The sequence below is a fragment of the Empidonax traillii genome, unplaced genomic scaffold (assembly GCF_003031625.1).
Source record: "Empidonax traillii isolate 1590-97213 ecotype Southwest subspecies unplaced genomic scaffold, ASM303162v1 scaffold2:size4533513, whole genome shotgun sequence".
NCBI lineage: Eukaryota > Metazoa > Chordata > Aves > Passeriformes > Tyrannidae > Empidonax > Empidonax traillii.
Genome location: NW_020955195.1, coordinates 3,831,316 through 3,853,590, shown reverse-complemented (window position 1 = coordinate 3,853,590; position 22,275 = coordinate 3,831,316). Strand labels below are relative to the sequence as shown.

General features: G+C 40.4%; 1 protein-coding gene across 4 annotated transcripts in view; it reads right to left on the bottom strand.

Annotated features, from left to right (window-relative positions):
* PIGG (phosphatidylinositol glycan anchor biosynthesis class G) overlaps positions 1–22,275 on the bottom strand; it is an 80,443-nt gene that overhangs the window by 31,121 nt on the left and 27,047 nt on the right. The window contains exons 9-11 of one of the 4 annotated variants that reach the window (XM_027901964.1): positions 19,916–20,373; positions 12,560–12,751; positions 4,734–5,043 (exon numbers count right to left, since the gene is read on the bottom strand). In XM_027901964.1, coding sequence (XP_027757765.1) covers positions 4,734–5,043; positions 12,560–12,751; positions 19,916–20,373 — 960 coding nt within the window. Of the gene's footprint in view, positions 1–4,733; positions 5,044–12,559; positions 12,752–19,220; positions 19,508–19,915; positions 20,374–22,275 lie in introns of those variants that run through there. The other 3 variants (XM_027902048.1, XR_003573304.1, XM_027902126.1) reach the window with 3 other exon arrangements.

Sequence of the window (22,275 nt, the reverse complement as noted above, 5' to 3'; positions counted from 1 at the left end):
TCATTAAATACGCTATCCTGAACAAGGCTATTTTTAGTCAGTATCATATTCAAAAGGCCAGCATTTCCATTCCACACTCAGCAAGACAGAGTTACTGCTTTTGTCATTACGCACCCCCTTGTCTACCAAGATTTAATAAGGCTCAGCAACATGGGCAAGAAGTCTCATTCTTTTCCTAATCAAACCAAGACATGTGCAAAAAGCAGTCCTCCAACTCTCTCTCCTATTTCCAGATGGAAGCGCTTCATATTTAGTTTATATTTCTCTTCTCCTGCCTCATTTAGCTAGCACAGTTTAAATTTAGTATCCAATCTGATCGACATCAACAACAAATTTCAGTGTGAATCATAAACCTGCTATCATTTTTATATGCTACATTAGATCTTTATGACTGCCTGGAAATTAAAACCCTAGCACCACTCCAAACCCAGTCAGTTTCACGGTGACAGCTCTAGAAACCACAAAACCTGAGGGAAAAAATGTTGGGGAAGAATTTAAATCTATGCCAGCAGCGCACATGATACCTAAAAATACACTTGTGCTTCCTTCACGTCCTAGAATTCCAGCATCAAAAATCAGCCATTCAAAACGTAAGGCCTCAGTGCTCATGGTCGTGGTCATGGACAGGACAGGTAACTGCTAAATCTGGTGCAGCTGCACATCACTCAGTAGGAATGGTGGCACTTCACTGGAAGGCACAGAACTAAGGAGGGGATCTGTAAGCCATCACCAAGCAAAGACCTTCCTGGTTTTCCCACAAGGTAAAGGGAAAAAGATTAAATGGCTTATTCAGGCAATTAAAATCTGTTACTAAACCAGCACAGGCACTTTCAGAGTTCCACCTTTCATCGTCCAGTTAAGGAAAAGCTGGAAAATCGTACAAAACCACATGAAATCACCTCTGGCTTCACCCAGGGTCACTTGCCTATGGTATGCCTGAGATATACAATGGATATACTTAGAGTTTGACTGCCTGCATTTGTCACAAGAGGTGTGTGCAAACAGGAAAACTGCACTGCCATGAGAAGAGACTGTTTGGAACACACCTGAAGGGGAAGTTGCCTCTTTGTGTTTCGGAGAGGGCAGTCCCGGTGCAGGGGATAGATTTTTTTTTTCCAAAACTGGTATAGAAAATGGTGCAGAAATTGGTAAATGTTCACCTGTTGTATACCTGGTATGGATCTTGCATCTGTAGTTCAGTGACTGACAGTTAATTATCAAGATATAATTGTCAGTTAATTATGTGTCACTAATAAAACAGTAAGACACTTCAATCCTGACTTTAAGCTACACAAACTGAGCAATTTTTTCCTTGCAACAAGTCATTCTGAACTCAAAGGAAAGGGAATAAGAAACTTAAATGTATACATATTTAAAAAAAAAAAAAAAAAATTAATGAAGCAGTGGTTGTCAGCTTTTTAATTTTACCTGGCAGTGCAGATCAGAATGCTGCATAGTGAGTAAAACAACATAAAAAGGTCATGAAATGAAACATAATTTCTGGAGGAAGTTTCTTCTATTCTTGGATCTACAGTCCCAGACTGGAAAAGCTATTCTGAGAATAAATTGAGAGAAATTTACCAAATGAAGAGAGAGCATTAATTAGATTTTGAGGGGCCTTTGTAAAATCCGTAATTTTATGAACTACCAGCTCAACCATTCTGCTTTTCTATGCTAATATTCTGTACATCAGATAACTGCTTTCAATTGTGAACAGCTAAAAAACCTCTCCCTCTAAGCCTTGTATGATTTAATTTGTTTCTTTGCATGCCTCCAGAACAGTTGTTTTGTCAGACAATAAAAGAACAAAGGTAACATCCAAAAACTGGTATTTTGGGCAAACTCTTAATCTCCATTCTAAAAAGAGCATCTAATGTAAATGTACTTACAACACTTTTAAAAGAGAACTGAAAACTTGTTCTCTAAGGAACAGGGGGTGTGAAAGAAAATCCCATCTGTCTGGACTCTTAAAAGCACTTTTTCCTTTAGCAGAATTGATTTCTCTATTTCTGAAACATCTCTAAGATGTTTTGAAAACAGGAAAAAAAAAAAAAAGAAATAGAGATAAAGAGAGAAAATAGAGAAATAGGCCCCAATCACAATTATTCTTTCTGTTCTACTACAATTTGTTTGCCATTTTAATCCGTCTTGGACATGGTGACTGCACACACACACTCCTTAGTTTTCCAAGTAGACAAACATAAAAACTATTTTTTTGTAAAAGACTGTTTCCATGTTCTTCTAAAATCAATACATTTTTAAAAACTCCTATGCTAAAGAGAGTTAAGAATTTGTCAGAATTTTTGCTAAGCTGTTGCTAAATCACAGAGTCACAGAAGATACTGAGTTGGAAGGGATCCATAAGGACCATCGAGTCCAACCCTTAGCCCTGGAAATGGAAAGACATATCAAGCTCTAAGAAATCATTTCTGGAAAATGAAAAGCTGTTCCAAATTTCAGGTAAATCCTTCCAGAAAAGTTATTCCCAAATTTTTGGCATCACTTAGCTCAGAGAAGATACAAAATTTAGCCACATTACACTTCCATAACAGAACCATTTTTTCAGGAAGTCCTTATTTTCTATTCCATCACACCATACTGGCTGCAGATACATGGGCTACATATATCTAATGCACTTTCACCTCACGAGAGTGTTTAAGACCATCTCTCATCAAATCCCCAGGGAGAAACTGATGCAGCCCAGGCTAGGAAAGTGGATAGTCAGGTGGACTTAAAATTGCTCAAATGCTGAGCTCACAGGGTTGCCATCAGCAGCACGAAGTCCACCTGGTGGCCCATCACTAGCGATGAGCCACAAGGACTAACACTGGGGCTGATACTGTTTAACATCTTCACTAATTACCTGAACGATGGGGCACACTGTCCCCTCAGGAAGTGTAAACACAATACAGAACTGGGAGGAGTGCTTGATACAGCAGATGGGTCTGCAAATGGGTCTGCTGCCACTCAGAAACACCTTGACTGACTAGAGAAATGGACTGACAAGAAACTCAGGAAGTTCAGCACAAGGAAATACCAAATCCAGTACTTGGGGAGAAATAAAACTATGCCTTTCCTCACACTGGGAACTAACTGTATGGAAAGCAGCTTGGAAGAGATCACCTAGTTATTTGCCCCTTGTGCAGAGCCTCACTAGCTGGTTGAGGTAGATGCTCTATTCCTTCTGCTAACCCAGATCACATTTGGGTGCCTGGGTTCAGTTCTGGCCTTGAAAAGCATGCACTGGAGAAAGTCCACTAAAGCACCACACAGAAATGATGATGGGAAGAAGGAATCTGTGATACAAACAACTATGTAGAAGAGCTGGGTCTGTTTACTCTCAAGAGACGAAAGCTCAGGAAGGATCATAACAATGTGTATAAATACCTGGTGAGGGGGTAGTACAGAAAATGCAGTCAGACTCTGACCTTCTAAGTCACTCAAGAGTGACTAGCAAAAGGATAAAAAGCAACACATGCAAACTGAAATACAAGTTCTGTTTAAACACCAAAGAAAGCTTTTTTACTAGCTAGGTTGGTCAAGCACTGGGACCAAATGCCCAGAGAGCTTGCAGAGTCTTCATCCTTTGAGATATTTAAAATGGGGAGTGGACATAGTTCAGATCAACCTAATTTATTTGACCTGCTCTTGGATGGGGGGAGGTTGGACTCAGTGTCTCAGTACCCTTCAGCCTCCTACCAGCCACATGAAGAGCTGCTCTCAGAAGGCCATAATCAAAGCTGACTGGTGAACAGTAACATTCAAAGCATGCAAAAGCCATTCAACTAGGAAATGTTATGATCTCTGAGCAGGAAAACTGGGTAGGAAGGGAAGAATCATGATGATCTTACCAGCATCAGCAATATCCTATCTGGACATGTACTCCCAGAGCAAAGTCAAGCCAATCCTCAGTCTGTAGTTACAGAGTAGGACATACCCTAAGCCTGACCACAGTTTTAACATCCACAGCCATGGCTTAGAAGCAAAGTCAACACAGGTCACACCTTGAACTTTTGCAACAAATACAAAACCTCTCCTCCCAAACCAGAAACAACCTGATTCCCAACCTAACAAATTTAACTCTAGATAGCCTGCTACACTGTTTCCAACATTATTACTGCAGAAAGATCGTGTTTAATGATAAAGGTCCTTTCCTTCCACGCTCAGGAAAGTTTTTGTGGAATTTCAACTTAATTTGCAATGCAAACAACTATGTTATAGAAATCAGCAAGGCTCCTCAGGAAAGAAGATACAATTTGATATAATAAGAAAGAAAATTAGTTCTGATACTGACAAGAGATACTACATGCCACAGTCTTAAACTGCATGTAGGTCTATTTCGATCCAGCTAAAGGCTTGTAATGCTCAAGAATCAGTGACAAACAGCCATCTGCCTTTTACTGGTATTAATCAACTTGGATAATAACTTTTAATTAATTATCACCTGAACAATATTTATGAGGCCCATTAACAGACCAAAATCATGCTGGTATAGGTATCTGATCCTTGCAACACTTTGGAAATCTATTTTGAGGATTAGACATCAAGGTATGCATCTTTCCTTGATTCTAAAAACACAACGTCAATAAAACAATTAGAAATTACACCCTTCTGAGAACTGACTAAACTCTTCCACCCTAATATTTAGTTAGCATTTTATTTACAATGGCCAACACCTCTTTGAAAAACTATCCCCCCTCCCACCTCTGCAGCACAGAGGGTATTCAGCTTACCTGAAAATAGAAGAAAGCTTGGCCAAACCAGTAGTGCATGATAGTAATCTGTGCCGCATCGAACTTCAGAGGTCTCCAAATGTATTTTGTCATCATTGTCTGAATCAGCAGGCAAAACACCAAGACTGGCAAATTGTGGGGTCTAAATAGAAGGGCTGCTAGTAGAACCAATCCGCTATATACTTCCCATAATCCTGTGCTCTTCGCGCTGGAGTCTGCAGAAATAACCTGTGACTTTAGTAAATCTTTAGTGCCAGTGAAGACTATGCCAAGAACAAAGACATAAACAAAACGAGCTTCAGTGATCCCCCTAAAGAGAAAATAAAATTGGGAAAAAAAAAATAAAATAAATAAATAAAATAGAAAGATGAGTTATTTACCAACACCTATTTCACAGAGCCTTTCAGGGGAGGTCAAGACCAACCAGTTCTGCCGAACAGATCAAAATCTAATGCTGGTACTGGCCAACTTCATGAGAGAGTTTTCTCAAATACAAAAACCCTAGGAAGGGTTCATACTTGAATTAAAACAACTCCAAATCAACTTTAGCAAAGAAAAAAGCTTGAACTAAAAAACTAAACCAATCTAAACTATAAAAATAAAATTGTATTTCACAGATTTCACAGCATATTCTGAGTTGGAAGGGATCCACAGGGATTATCAAGTCCAACACTTAAGTCACTCTCCCATACAAGGATCGAACAACTAATGTAACCAAAATAAATTTCCACTAATACTATTCAAGATCTATATTCATAAATATATACATATAAATATGTCATTTATAGAGTATAATGAATGTTAATAAAAAAATACTCCGCGAGATATGGAAACTATTTCAGAAATTAAATTGACTTAAAAATTCCTCTATCTTTAAAGCTGTTCAGCGATTTTTCACAACCCATTCACACAAACATGTTTCTTTTTAGCCCACTAAAACAACAGTGATAGTATTTGAAGATCCTTATTTCAGTCTGAAATCTTTGCACACTTCAGGTAGACCTTACACAGCTGCATAGATACACATTGGTGCTGGCTTATAACAGCACATTTTTACCTTGTTAAGTGCACAGACTTTTCAAATCCATTTGAAAAGCAATTCCATTACAAAAAAAAAATTGAATGTTTTAAGTAGTAAGTGTAATTGGCATTTATGCTATTTTCCACCTATTAATTCATTTGCCTCCTAATTACCAATGGAAGGCAGCTTCTGAATAAAACATAGCATGTAGTCCAAAAAAGCTGGCAAGGACTAGTAAGCTTTAAAACTGACCTGCTATTCTGGAAGTGCAAGGTCTGACAAACTAAGAAAGTATAAGCAAATATCCATCAAAATGTGGTGACATTCTCATGTTTTCTGGGCAAAAAAAAAAACCCAGATCATATTAGTGTAGGCTAGGCTAGCAATAATCCATTGAATTCACCAAACAAGCACATGAAAAAAATCTGTGGTTACAGATCTATTTTATCTTGCAAAAGATAAAAATGCACATTATCTACACACTTTATCTGTAATTTAATATACATTATCCTTAGGTTTCACAGGATCACAGATTCAGAGAACAGGTCAGGTTGAAAGGGACTACAGAAGGTCCTCTGGTCCAGCCTCCAGCAGGTTGGCCCTCAACCAGGTGCAGGACTCTGCATCTGCCTTTATTGGAATTTCAGAATATTCTTCTCTGCCCGGCTCTCCAACCTGTCAAAGTCCTTCTGAAGGGCTGCACAGCCCTCTAGGGTACTGGCCACTCCTCTCAGCTTTATGGCACTCTGGGATCTGCGTTCAGCCAGTTCTCAATCCACCTCACTGTCCTCTCATCCTGTTCACACTTCCTGAGTTTGCCTATGGGGATGTCATGAGAGACAGTGCCCAAAGCCTTGCTGAAGTCAAGGTAGACAATATCCACTGCTCTCCTCTCATCCATCCAGGTAGTTATCTATTGCAGAAGGCAATCAGGTTTGTTAAGAACAATTTACTGTCAGTGAATCCATGATAACTACTCATGATGACCTTTTTTTTATCCATGTGGGTAGAGATGGCCTCCAGCATGAGGTGTTCCATCACTTTTCCAAGGATTGAGGCAGCCAGTGAAGCCCTCCTTGAAGACAGGCCTTCTTCCAGCCCTCAGGCACCTCTCCTGATCACCATGACCTTACAAAGGTCATCACGAGTGGCCTCGCTGTGGTGCCCTCCAGCTCTCTCAGCACTCAGGGATGCATCCCATCAGGGCCCGTGGATTTGTGGATGTCACATTTGTGTAGGAGTTTTCTAACCCAATTCTCCTTGACCAAGGGAAAGTCTTCCTTTTAACATTGCTTTACGCTGGTCTCCTGGGTCAGAGATTCCTGAGGGCTGGTCTTGTCAGTGAAGACAGAAGTGAAGAAGGTGTTCAGTAACTCTGCCTTCTCTGCATCCTCTGTTACCAGCGTCCCCCGTCCTTTTAGGGATGGGCCCACGTTATCCTTTCTTCTCCTTTTGTCATTGATGTATTTGAAGAAGCCCTTTGTTTTGTCCTTGACATCTTTGGACAGATTTAATTCCAGGTGGGCCTTGGTCTTCCTTGTCTCATTTCTACCTACTCGTGACAACCTCTCTACATTAATTCCAAGTGACCTGGCCCTGCTTCCTTCTCCTGTGTATTTCCTGTTTACACTTCAGCAATGACAGGAGTTCCTCATTCATCCACATGGGTCTCTTGCTCCTTCTCCCTGATTTCTTGCTCATCAGGATGTGTCATTCTTAAGCCTGATGGAAGTAATCCTTGAACATCAACCAGCTGTCTTGGACCCCACTGGGCCTGTGGGATACTTCCAAGATCCCTAGAGAAGCTAAAGTTAGCTCTCCTGAAGTCCATGACTGCTTGCTGCCCTGCTTCCTCTTCATCCAATAGTGAATTCCACAAGCTCATGGTCACTGCAGCCAAGGCTGCCTCCAACCTTCCCATCTCCCTGTTTGTCAATATGAGGCTGAACATCCCTGTGGGATCCTCCACTACCTGTGTCAGCGAGGTGTCATCAGTGCTCTCCAGGAACCTCCTGGACTGTTTGCTGTATTTCATCTCCAGCAGATGTCAGGGTTAATGTCCCTCACAAGAACCAGTGACTGTGACCTTGAGGCTGCTTCAAGCTGACTGAAGAAGTTCTCAATCTCTTTCTCCTCTTGATCAGACAGCCTGTAGCAAACACCCACAATGTCACCCTCACTAGTCTGCCCTTTTATCCTCACCCATAAGCTCTTGATTTGTTTGTCATCCATCCCAAGGTAGAGCTTGATACATTTCAAGTGTTTGGCTAACACAGAGGGCAACTCTGTCACTCTGCCTTCCTGGCCCATCTTTCCTAAACACCGTGTGGCTCTTCAGGACAACATTCCAGTAATGTCAGCTATCCCAACACATCTCCATAATAGCAGTGACATCAAAGCTCTGTGACTGCTCACAGATCTCTGGTTCCTCCTGTTTGTTCCCTACACTGCACTGGTGTGTAGGTTCTATATAGAAGTATTTTTCATATAGAAGTATTTGATTTGTGTCATTATCCAAGTGGGGGGTGCAAAGGGACAACCCATAGTCCTGTCCTGTGGTGATGTATTTGGTTGCTTGTGTTTGCCCAAGGTATCCCCTCCTAGGACTCCTTTTGCTACTTGTGTGGTTGCTATAGTCCTCCCCTTCCTTTCCACACCTTATCTCTGTCAAGCCCAGCTATGTCCCTGTCCCCCTTGAAGTCTAGTTTAAAGCTCTCTCAAGGAGTCCTGCTAACTCCTCAGCTATGATTTCCTCTTTGAGATTGGTGGGCAGGTGTTGCCAGCAGGCTCAGTGTCATATAAACTAGTCCATGACCAAAACCCTCAAAATTCTGCTGGTAACACCAGTTTCAAAGCCAGGTGTTCATCTGCATGATTTTCCTGTTTCTTGCCCTATCGATCTCTGCAACTGGCAGGACAGATGAGAGAACATGGCTTGTGCTCCAGATCCCTTGACCAAGGCCCTGAGATCCCCTGAGATCTCTATTGACTGTCCACAGACTTCTTGTTAGAACATTGTTGTTATCTGCCTGGAAAACCAGTAGTGGGTAATAATAATGGCTGTACCAGGCTGGGAAGTTTCTTGGTGATGTCCCTTACCTGGGCCCCTGGGAGGCAACACACCTCCCTATGGATTGGGCCAAGTCAGCATACCTCCATTCCTCTCAGAGAAGATCACCAGTACTACTACCCTTCTTTTTCTATTAATTGAGGAGGTTGTGATGCAGGGGATGAACTGCCTTGCCCTAAAGCAACCTCTTCCACCTGGATGGACCTTCATTCACATTCGCATTTCTCTGGTCCTCAGATTCCAGGGCCTCTTATCTATTGTGGAAGAGATAAGGTAGGTCAACAACCTGGGAAGATGAGGTAGGTCAGGAGGACATTCCCCTGATACTCGAGCAGAAAGCCATTTGCAGTGCCCTCCATCCCTAAGTTCCTTCTGGCTGCTGGCGAGAGGGTGGGAGATCCATCACCTCTTGTGAAGTGGATGGTGGCTCTGTTGGTCCAAGGCATGGCAGAGTGCAGCTCCACCAGTCAAACTCTTGCTATCAGTCACTTTTTACACGAGTAATGAGTGAACACGGTCTCTTACAAAGTTAATATAATTCACTCAGAAGTGAGGACTCTTGAGTCATCAGGACTTAGTAATATATGGAGGATTAGACCAGGACTCTACAAATAGTAAAAGTATAGTTATACTCATCTAAGCAGTGTAACTAGCTGACCACAACAAAACTCCACTAGTCAGAATTTCTAAAAATAAGTTTTATCAATAAAACATAATAATTTTATCAAGAATTAAACTTTAATTATTTTTCAATCTTTGGAAGGTCATCACCCTCAACCAAATACTGAAAAATAAGCTTGAATTCAATCTTCCTTTTCACAAACAGGAAAGAAAAAGCAAAAGGACAAGTAATAAGCAAGAGCATTTTCACATTCAGTTTTCTTTTTGCATCCACAGAACCAAGAAAAAAAGGCAAAACCACCACACAATACTGATGTGGCCCTCCTAAACCTGAATACAATACACTGTTCTGTGGTTTAGGTTTCAAAGGTTCACATTTATACCTAATGACCCTTGTAAAAAGGCTTTACTATTTTATTCCTTAAACAGCAAGCCTTTGTAAAATCCCTATATGGCCCACTGGCCTTTTCCTTTAGGGGAAAAAAAAAAAATAAAAAACAGTGAAGTTTAGAGAGTTCTTCTGTTTCTGGCTAATGCAGAAACTCAGTGCCCTTTTTCAGTGTCTCTGATAACTCTGAATATTTATATTTCATGGTAATAATTACATCAAATATATTCATATGACTTAGAAATAAAACTTTAGGAATCAGCTTTGGGTATAGGTCTATTAAATGAGTTAAGTGAGAACAGAAATTAAGCAGTTGATCCAAATTCAAATTAAAAAAAAATTTTTAGCAGCAAATGCACTACTATTATTTTGTGTTAGTACAGTATATACTCATCTTTTTCATTTCTCAAGCTATAATTTTTAAAAATAACTGTGAGGAAAACTTAAAGCCAAATTATGTCTTTGCATTTTTTAGTTTAGAGGTTTTTGTTAGGGTAAGCCACAGAATATGTAGAACACTTAAATTGCCTCTTCTCCCTCATCCACCTTCCAGCAATTGTAACATTTAGAGAAAATCTGCAGTAAAGGGTACAGAAGGGGACTGTTTCAGAGCAAAGAGTCTCCATCTTACAGAAGGATGAATTATGCATGAAAAATGCAGTGGCTGCCTACAGCTTTTAATGATATTACACAAAACTACCTCTACCTTGCACCTGGATCAGGAGCTATCCCAGATCATGAATGCACTAACAATAACTAGACACATGTAAAAGAAAGCCCTGAGTTTGTTCCTGGTGGCATTTTAAGTAGGCTTTTACCAAATATACCACATCAGGAACATAACAGAGATGACTTGGCATCACTATGTCGACACTCCACCTATCATCTGAAACCTACTAAGTTGTGTCTACCATCTTTTTTGATGTGCTGTCCTGGGAGTCTTGCTGAAGGTGAGTTAATCATCTTGGGCAAACCAGATCTCTCTCTGTCAGGCCTCGTACTTTACACCTGAGGAGCCCACGTGCTAGCACGAGTGGTGGCTGCAGAGGACCAGGCTGGAACAGCCCTAGGCCAGCCTGTGTTGTGAACTGATAGGTACCAGGACAGAGAGAATGTTCTGACCTGGCAGCAACAGACACATGGATTTGTTTTGGATTGCTTGGTGTTCTGCTTTTATGAAAGGCACCATGGTATACGGGAGGGAGGTAGAACCTCTCCTCAGATGGGACCCGTGTGCCACAGTGTGCCATGGGAAGATTCTTCCGGGGTTTATATAAAGCTCTGACACAATTTAAGCAAATCACCACGTGAACTATTTATTTAAGGTGAAATAATATAAAAAGCCCTTATGCTTTTTGTAGTAATGTGATCAATGTGCTGACTACAGAATGACCAGGTTTTAAATAAATGTTTGACTTCAGTATTGAAGTACTCCACTTATTTCTCTAATCGCATTTTATTTGTGGCTCAATTGCTGTATTTAATGTTCTGTCCCACGATGCAGTATTTTAATTCTTATTGCAAGGACAGTCTTATTCTCTAAGGATTTTACCCAAACACAAAGCAAAACTAGAGATTACACTCAAAAATCAAGCCTGTTTCAAACACAGAGCCAAATCCTGCAGACTAAGTAAAGATTATCATTATTTTCTCATGCAGCAGAACTAACACACAATGTTAACACTAGGATACAACCAGAACTATCTTCAATATTTGGAGAGAGACTGTATGTAAATATATCCAGACACACATATATCCAAATATTTATTATAAAACATGCCATGTTAGCAAAACTGATTTTCCATATGTCCTAAGGTCTTACCCTGAAGGGCTTTTTCTATCTCTGCACATCTTGTGAAGCTCCAGTGCCTGACTAAGCAGCTCCAGCAGAAACCATTTGTGTCCATATGAAATTCAAAATGAGTGCCAGAGGAAGTTTATTACATCCAGAAGACAATGGTTTCAACAACGTCTCTTCCATTATCTCTTCCCCTTCATCAAACGTTGTAACAGACTCTGGAAGTTTTTTTACAGCTCTCTGAAATTTAGCCAAACGAGAGGCTGCAGAGCCTCAGGTACAATCCAACAGTGAAAAGTATGATAAGAAAACTGAAACCACTTAGCCACGTTCCAGAAGGGGTCACTAGTAAAAGAGCTAATAGCTTCCTTGTAGTTACAGACTAGCTCTCTAAGAAACTTAACATCAGCCTAAAAATCCTTAGTATGCACTGTGCTGTGCACATGAGACCTCATGAAGGACATGGTTACATCTTGAAAGCCCAGATACTACAGAAAACTCAACTGGAAAAACAAGGTATGGAAAAGCAGCTCTCTGAACTACTGCCTAAGCATTTCTGAAACTAAGAAGTAGCTAAATGAGCTTGGCATGTGCTCTGCTAAACATGGCAAGTCCATCTAAAACAAGAGGAGACGGTGCATTTGGAGTCTCATTTTAGCAAAAATATAGGGTATGACTACTAGATTTTCCTCGTATTAATTTATATCTGACTGGCTTCTGATCTGTCACAGTCAAAAGACACTTAACTTGGGCTTAAAATTAAGCACACGCAACAAAAACTGAGTGCTGGTCACCTACACAACTAGAGTTCCATTCATAACAATGTAATTCCAACCCAGACATCATGTCCCCTCCACCTTCACCCCCGGATATCCAAAGTGTTAACACCTTGCTAGAAAGAGTGTTACACATCTCTTGATTAACTTACTTTGAAATATCTTTGCCACCATGTTGCCATGGAAATATGACATTTCCAACAGCTGCCCGGTAACTGTAGACTCCCAGGAGCCCGAGTGCCATAGCAATTTTTGAAACCAGGGAGCATCTTCTTTGAACCAGAAAGAAGATCATAAGTAGGGAGACTACAGCCAAGAAGGAGAGTTCAGGTTTGTGTTCAGAGCTGGGAAAAAAGAAACAAACAAAAAACCTCCTTTAAAACATAAATTAGAGCTAAACACATTAGCTACAGCAGCGTATTAATCAATTAATAAACTGTATCAATTAATGCAGCACCGAATTAATCACTGCACTGATATTTGTTATGAAGTTGCTGAGAGGTATGGTAAAATATTTTAGTATTTCTAGAAAAACAGTTTTATTAATAAGGTTTTCTATTCAGGTATGCATATTTAAAAGCATAATTATTGTGTTCCACCATATGCTAGTTATTCTGTTAATTATATAAAAACTGAGCTGCATATTGCATCATGAAAAAGGGTCTAATGCTTTTAAATTATGGTTTTGTTGTTTATACATTCTGAAACAGTACACTTGGTTTATACTACAGCATTTTATTTTCCATCAAAATGAAAAAGATTTTTGCATTGCCAGATTAGAACTATTCTGTCTTCTGAAGTAACAACACACGTATTTGATTTGTTTAATTAATTTTAGACACAGAACACACTACCTACCCAGAATGTTATATATATTTATAAATATACTTACATAGTTTACAACACACATATACAAATTCATTAGCACAATGTGATTCCCTAATGCAGCTACAGCACATTGTAGTATTTAAGAGATAAAGGCACAAAATTTGCATCATTGACAGAGACTATTAGAGGTACAGTTTGTTTGTTCCTCTGCATCCTAGATAGAGGTAACACTCATTCCAGAATCAAGGGTATTTCCCCGAGCATGCTGCCAATGTCGTGTATTTAAATTTTCAGTAGTATGAATTAGTGCTGCAAAATCTAATGGGGTGAAGATCTGCACCCAATCCGTACCACAGCTACCTACACACTTGAACAAAGCCCACTGCAGTCCAAGAATTGCCAACCCATGCCTACTGCAAATATTCCCAGTATCCCAAATGATGTAAAACCACTGATTTTGTTAGATTTACCTTCTGTTAAGAACATCATGTGGATGGACTCCATCTTCTGCCTTCCACATTGAAGATTCCAAGATAAAAAAAATCACTAACTTCAGAAAACTAACAGTGAGCCTGGGCTGTCATCTGCGTTAAATACCATCACACTTGTGAAACTCCAGTTTTATCTCTGATTTAATAAAATTACTATACTTCAAAGAGGATTACTTTCCTGTTCCTAGTATTTGGTGTATCATGTTTGACCAATAGCTGTTTCAGCTATTGCACTTGGAAAGTCACAGAGGAAAGGTTATGGGACAGAAAAAATGCCCTGCTAATCCTCCGTGCAGGACCCAGTCAAGTAATTCATAGAACTTAACAAGACTCCCAAGAGACGCACTGCTCTCTGCAAGCCAGTGGAGAAAAGTGAGAGGAATAAGATCTAGAACACCTTGGGAGACAAAATGAAGTCTTGATGTTTCTCCTCACAATTCTTCTTTTTCTACATAAGGAGTCAGCAGAAGAAGTGAATGGATTCCTGCAGCAACCCATGAAGACAGTGAAAGCACCATCTCTTATGATCAACACATAATTAACTTGGTAGCCACCTTTCAAATATACATTTTTGAAAATTTTAAGTTTTCAGGTAGTAATCTCCTTGGCTACTCATTGTATGAGAGCAAGTCACATCACGAATAAATAACATCACGTCATCATAATTTTATCTCTTTATCTAAAAATGAATACACTTTTGTCAAGAGACTCTTGCAGACAAAGCTAACACAGCAATAAAAAAAAATTTTAAAAAGCCATTTCTGTCTTTAAGAAGTAACTGCTATTGCCATTTCAAGCCAGACACTCACTAACAGCTGTAATTCTTGCAGTGAACATCTGAAATCATACTCTAATACCCTCCCCCTGAAAAAATAGGGGCACAGCAAAGGTATATTCAAAGACATACATTCTCAGGCATTGGAATGGCCTACCCAGACAGGTGGTGGATTCACCATCCCTGGAGGTTTTTAAGCAGAGATTGGATGTGGCCCTTAGTGCCATGATATAGTAATTGGAGTTGGATCAGGGGTTGGACTTGATGATCTTGGAGGTCTTTTCCAACCCAATCTATTCTATGATTCTATGATTCTATGACATGTGCACATCAGTCACATGGCTTTGCATTCTTGACTGCTAACACAGGGGTTAGATACAAATCCGTCCAGGTTTTCAGGTAACAGTCCTCTGTGATTTCTTTTGGGAATTTTTTTGAACCATATAAATCTGCTCAAAAAAAACCTATCCCAGTGTTTCATAGTGTCTGCTGAAGAAAGAAGAAATGGATTTATAGCAAGTGAAGTTAGATCAGCATAAATCCTCCAGTTAGTCAGCTAAAAGCACATGTAATTAGCATGTATTTTGAAAGGGGATGGTAGATGCTCAACACAGACACAGAGACTTCAGTCATTTAGCAAAATTCTGAATTATTTTGATAGTCTACTTAGAAATGCAAGCACAAACATGCTACTCTGATGTCAGCCGCAATGTAGTGGGTTTTGCCCAAACCACAAAATGAAGAACCAACAGCTTCCCGAGAGAAAACCTGGTGAGAGGGGAAGGAAAAAAAGATCACTTTGCCTGTATCTTCTTACTGTAATATCTTGTGGTCTAAAGTCATACTTCTGGTAACAGAACGAAGGTTGAAGAAATTTCCTTCCACTGCTTTGACCTCACCTCATTACTGCAAATACAAGTAGAGTGAAAGGAATTATAAATGCGCATGACTAATAGTGAAGTGGATAAGGCCTTTTTTATTTGTTGACTTTCATTTTACTGTGTATAGCTGAATATGCAGGATTCACAAGGTATGCTAGCTTCAGAAGAAGGGAATTTGGGGATGGTTAAGTTATTAAGTTATTAAGATAATTAAAGGAAAATATTAGAATCTTCCCATGATGGTGCTTCTTGTCACTTCTCTTCAGCTGATGCTGCCATGTAGCAGCTCTGAGACCTTTCAAGTATCAGTTCTGACCAAGATCACCAGCTAAATGAAGCTAACTAAATACCAACTAATTAAAAAGAAAACCTGACTTCCAGTCAGATTTAAATTATATTTTCTCTTCCTCTACTTATTTTCTTTTGCTCCTTTTCCCATCAAAGTATTTTTTCCTCTTTGTAGCAGATTTCACAGAGTCTGTCTGCAAATAGCAAAGAACATTTTCCTTATTTCAGCACTGCTGAATGTATCCCCAGTAGCCAAATTCAACACACTATAGGCACATTGATTTTCTGTGTTTTGGTACTTATATTTTTCTGTGGACAAACCTGGACAACAGTCTCTCTGTCTCAAATGCTGAGGCCACTAAGCACTGTCCAGATAAGCAAAATATTAGTCTGAGTATGAGCACAGATGTCTAAAAGGTCAATAAAGGGGAATAAAAAAAGAGGGCAGTTTGTTCATTAATTCATTTTAGAGACAAAATAAAAGACTGGCTAGAAAAAGCCTGAATAGCTGCAACTCAAACTAACAAGGGTACCAACGACGTGAGTAAGGTTCTAAATACTTATTAGTAAAAAGGGAGCTATTAAGACATAACTATGCAAATTAAACTCATGCTAAAAATAAAACAACAATCAACCTTACAGACTAGCAATGCATTTCGGGAAGAGGAATAAGTGCTTTATGAAACTCAGCTTATCACTAACTTCTAATTCATGCTGTTAAGGAAAACACATCACCTCAATCTTGATCAAAACACTTAGGAAACAGACATCTCTACCACCCTGTTCTCTTGTAAAGCAGAAGGAACAAAAACATTAAAACCTCTAACCAAAGAAAATGCAAACGTGTTTGCCAAATAGGAATTCACTGACACTTTACAAACCCCAGGATGTGTAAAGATTTAGTTGCATCATTGACTGATCTTCCTGAAGCTTGTCCAGTGAATGACAGAACTCAAGAACTCAACTACCATCCCATCACTTGAGTCCAAACTCTGTATACTTCAAATGCTGCTAATCTTTTAAACCTATAAAACAATTAAGTATACATCAGCATGGTGACATATCGTATTCTCCTGCTAGGCTAAAAGCTGTTCCATTGTTAAAGTCAGGATATAGCTCCACAGCAGCCCAAACCAGGTTGTGCCAGGGCTGCCAGGGTTCTGTTCTTTCCCCTGCTGCCTAAACATGTCAATGAAAGGGAGAATGCTGAAGTGTGAGAGCCCTAATCACATACACTCTTAGCTTGCCACAGCACTCTGGGCTCCAGCATAGTGTTTTTAAGCCCCCCAAAATACAAGTTTGTGAATCACTGCTTCTTTCTCAACCATATCTGAAAGGCATGCAGGTTCTTGTAAGGAATGCTTGACAATGGCAGAAAGAAAAAACTGTTTACATCTGCAGCGCTTCAAAAGATGCAGATACTTCCACATTCTGTTTCTACAGTAATTCCAACAACAGCAGCGTTGACTTCCCTTCCTGCATTCCTGTTACAAGCCAGCCCATTTGCCTATGAAGCCTGATGGTCAATCAGGCTTGTGATCCAACAGAAAGCCAAGTGTTTCCCATGCCATCTTGAACTATTTTTCCAGCCACATCTATTCAGTGATTTAGTTCACCATACTGACATGCAAACAGGTGAAATACAGGGCCAGTGAGGGGAAGAGTAAGAGAGCAAGTACCTTGCTTTGTGTGGCAAGAGCTCCTCCAATACACTGTTACAGCCAAACAATCAGTCACAGCCTAAGACTGTAGATGTAGAACCTCACCCAAGCAAATATGCCCAGTGTGAGGCCACAATTTGATAGAGAACACAGGGAGCAATTCATCTGTAAAATTCTGAAGCTTTTTGGCTTTTTGATATCTAGCTGCTGTATTTCAGCCTCACTGAAGGGGGAGGCAGACAGCTTCAATAAGAGGGTTGTGATGGCTTTATGAAGGAGAATACTCAATCAACCTGACAGACTTCTGTGATGAGGTGACAAGCTCAGTGGAAGACTGTAAAGCAGTCAGGTGGACTGAAAACTACTCAAATGCTGGATTCACAGGATTCCCATCAGAAGCGCAAAGTCCACCTGAAGGCCAGTCGCTAGCTGTCAACCCCAGGACTTCACACTGGGGCCAGTAGTGTTCAGTGTCTACATTAATGACCTGAATGATGGGGCGGTGTCCCTTCAGGAAGTCTGCACACAGCACAGAACTGGGAGCAGTGGCTGACAGAGCAGGTGGGTCTGCTGACACTCACAGGTCCCCCGACAGGCTGGAGAAATGGCCCATCAGGGATTTCACGAAGTTCAACGAGGGCAAGAGGCAACTCCTGCACCTTGGAACGAAGAGCTACACACATCAGGACAGATGGAGGCTGACCCTCTTTTCAGAGGTGGTTCTGAGCATCCTGATGAACTCCTGACTTGATAATCAGCATTCAACATGCCCTTGCAATAAAGACAGCCAACAGCATTTGGAGCTGCATCATGAAAAACATTACCAGAAGACTGAGGAAGGCCGTTTCTTCCCCTGGTGTTCAACCCTGGGTCCAGTTATGTATGGGTTACTCAGTACAGAGAAAGATAGGGACATATTAAAATTCACACAAATTCCAATTTATAGGGACAAAAATGAAATGCAAAAATAGCCTCCTCCCTCCCTTCTCCCCACTCCTTCCTCAACAACAACAGCAAAACCCCAGAGGAAGCCAGAGCAGGTGTACAAAGCCCTGGGTTTACCTGAGTTGGTTGCTTGGAAGTTCCTGACAGGTAGTAGGTGTTAGACCTGGGTATATAGGATTTCCCAGGATTCCCCACCTTTTGTTATAAATCAGGAAGCCCTGGAGGCACCTGCTGTATCTGCAAGATATGTTCTACCTGCGCTATCTCCCTGAGGCCCTACAGCCTGAGGTTGGAATAGGTTTTATTGCTCTACAGGCATACCTAGCACTGTGAAATCAGAGGTTGGAGCACATTAAACTGAAGCAGGATCTTTGGAAGCCAAGTCCCATTGTGTACAGAACTTTTAGAAAGCTGATAACATTTCCAAGAGTCAGTAAACATTCCCGGTGCACCACACGAGTAAAAGCACATATCTGAAACAAACACAATTTTTTCAGCTGCAGGAGTATCAGGTCCTTGCTCCATGCCTTTGTGGCACCAGCACATTCCAAAGAAAAGGCCTGACAGTCTGAAGAAAACATCTGGCTCAGGATTAACTGTCAAAATTCTCACAGTCGCACCAAATCACGCCTCATCCTGCTCACACACTGGCTTAGCTCATATCTATCATGTGGAGCTGATGGAGAATATACAACATTCTCTCCTCAATCCCTCGCCTCATCTCAGGAGCAGGAACGCACAGTGAGACCTCTGGTACAGAACAACAGTGCGATAAATTCCCTCCTAACTCGTGTCTTTCAGCACTCATGCCTGTCACAGCAATTAGCATTTCATCTCTGAGGCTGCCAATAAACAACAAGCCTCATATTGGTCCATTTGCTCATGTCGTTTTTAATGAATGATGAATGACATTTCATCCATGTGTTGTAAGATACTGGCGAGAAATCTATTTATCTTACGCAGCACAGCCTCTTCATCTGCTGCCTGCAAAACCTTGGCTGGGAGGTCACAAGGTATTGCCTCTCCATCCACCAACTGAGGTACAGAAGACAGTTCAAATCTCATGTACTTTTTATCGCTGAATAAAGACTGTAGTTCTGCAAAATACTAAGAGGTATTAGAAAAAACGAAGCTCTTCTCTGGTGTACTTCAAGCTACAAAAAATTCCTCTTCTTGTTTATCATATTACACTTAAAAAATTCCTTTGGTTTTCCACCCACACGTTAAAAGCCTGTGATAGACAAGGAAAAATTCTACGTGAAGCATCTTCTCCTGTGACTTCATAAAGCTCGGAATTATGCAGAACCTTCATCTCTTAATTTCAAGGGTTTAATTCTATTAAGCGATTTTTAATTTCTCCAACCAGACACTCCTGACTTATATACAGAAAATATTTACTTTTTGCTTCTAATAAACCTATCGTGTATAATTGGCATTAATTAGATAAGTCATGGCATGGGGCAAGGATTATGAACTACTGATAGTACACGAGGAATTTTACCTCACTATTTATCTGCTTTGCACGTTTGCAGCACCTTCTAATCACAGATTGCATGGAAACACATATGTACTCCACCAAATGAAACACACATTAATTTTCAAATAAGGCAGAAGGAGTGACAGTAAATCAGATACCCACCTTGTCAACCAGTGCCCAAAGTCTGGCCGATGAGCCCACTGGACACCTGTCTGATTCAAGGATCGAAGCAGCCGACAGCAAATAAGGATGACCCATGGAGTTGCTAAGCTTATCCACTTATACGATCCTTCCATGAATTCAGATGAAGACGTGGCCTTGTCCAATTTTGAACCACCTGCTGCTGGAATGTCTATATTCTTGCACTCAGAGGTTTCCCCGAGACTATCAAAATTTTGCTTCACATTGGTGCTATGTTGAAGGTCACACTCTTTTAGAAGGAAATTATTTCTACAGAGCTCCTGACACAGCACCAAACAAAGCGTATTGATAAGAAAATACCAAGTCTGATGCTCCTCTTCTATGAAACTGCTTGCCCCCAAACTCAAAACATGGCCAATTGTTCCAGCCAGAATCAGCACATCTATTTCTGACCAACTAGAACTGGACACGACTGGATTCTGAAAACAAAAAACAAAACAGGAGTGGTGAAAGGGTATAAAAATCTATCTTGTGTAAGTATTCATACTGTGCTTACAGCAATTTCCTCTAAGAAAACAAAATAAATAATGAGACAAGTTATTTCTATCTTAACAAATCTCAAAAACTTACACAAGAATCATTTCAGTGTAGCATATTTAGCATAGTAATAATTTTTATAATTGCATTCTGTTTAGGGGATGAAACTTCTCTATGAATAATCATCATAACTGTACAGATTCCCTACCACCCTGTGACAGAAGGTTCTAAACAACTTCACTCCCTGTTGCACATTTGCGGAAGCAAAAATAGAAACCATGCAGAAATCAAACTTAAGATATAGATAATAAGCAATTTTCTAATAGTTTAAACCTGTGATATCCTCAACTCAATACAGTGACAGCCTTCACTACTCAAAATAACAAAAGTTGCTGTCTGATGGCACCCCTTAACCTTGCCTAGCTTAAAATGTGTCTTTCATCATAAAATCTACTTTAAACCTCATCCATCTATTATTTACTTCACAGACTGTGCCTATCTAAAACCACAATATTTTTTGTCTAATGCCTCCATTAGTGCAATTTCCTGTTCTCAGCGGATAATTGGAATTGCCTCATCATCACTACCCCCGATGATAGGGCTAAAAAAAGAGCGTAAGGGCATGTGGAAGTTGTTGAGAGCACCCAGTTCATTGATGTTATCATGTAGAGAACCATTCAGCACACAGGGAAAGCCATAAAAAGATCACACAGAGACACAAACATGATAAGTAACCACTAAGGGAGACCACAAAGATGACCAAAACTCTTCAGCCTTTAACTGACAGGCTGTTAGGAAATCACAGGCATAGCTCTGAAGAGCTTCAGTCTGGACTTTATAACAGATAAGGGGTGAGTGACAGACCATGGGTATTATGGATATCTGACATCTGGCCAACTCCTTAAGCAATGATTCAGGAAGTTGTTACAAGTGGGGAAAAGGGGGTGATGGGGAACAGGATAGAAGCAGAGAGCAAAGTGAGAGAAGAAAGGGAAAAGGAGCCAGTTACACATAAGCAGGAGCCAGTCAGTGCACTCTTCTGACTGAGCCTGGTCACTGTTGTCCATCCTGTCTTATTAAATCCTTTCCTATCTTTGCAACTCCCACCTGTGAGTGATGCGAGGTGCCGCTGCAAACAGCTGGGAACAAGCCTGCATGTCAGCAACTTGAGCCCAGAGCAAGTAAAAGCAAGTGCCAGCAGCTGGAGCAGGATCATGGATCATTGGACCCATAATCTGCAGTGCCAGTGACCGCAGCACATGGCTGTCCATGTGACAGAGTGACTGGAGTGGGGACCACTGGTCATCAGGACTGTGAGCCCTCGGTGCCAGCAGCTGGAGAGATCAGAGTGCATGCAAGACAGGTCAGGGTGTCAACAACAGGAAAAGTGACCCTGGATCACCAGAGGCAGGGACAGCTGGGCTCCAACACCAAAGCAAGACAAACACTCCAGCCCTGGAGGACACCAAAGCCAGTAGGAGCTCCTTAACACACCTTAACAAGCATTGTTACATACTTCTGAAGTATTTTGAGAAAAACACAGTCAAAATCATCCATTACTGTTTTATTTTCTCAATTTTTGCTCTATTAGAAAATATCACAAACTACTTCTTAAACTGGTATTTTAAGCACATGATAACAATTTAAAAGCCAAATCAAAACTACTGCATGCCATTTTTACTTCAGAACAAAGATCTCTGAACCTACTGTCACGTTCATTTCTTTAACCGCATATTTCAACCACATCATCCTCCTACATTTGACCTATGAACAAACTTTAAAAAAACATGGTGAATATTCACAGAGACAAAATTCACAGAGGAAATACTCTCTTAAAAAAATGC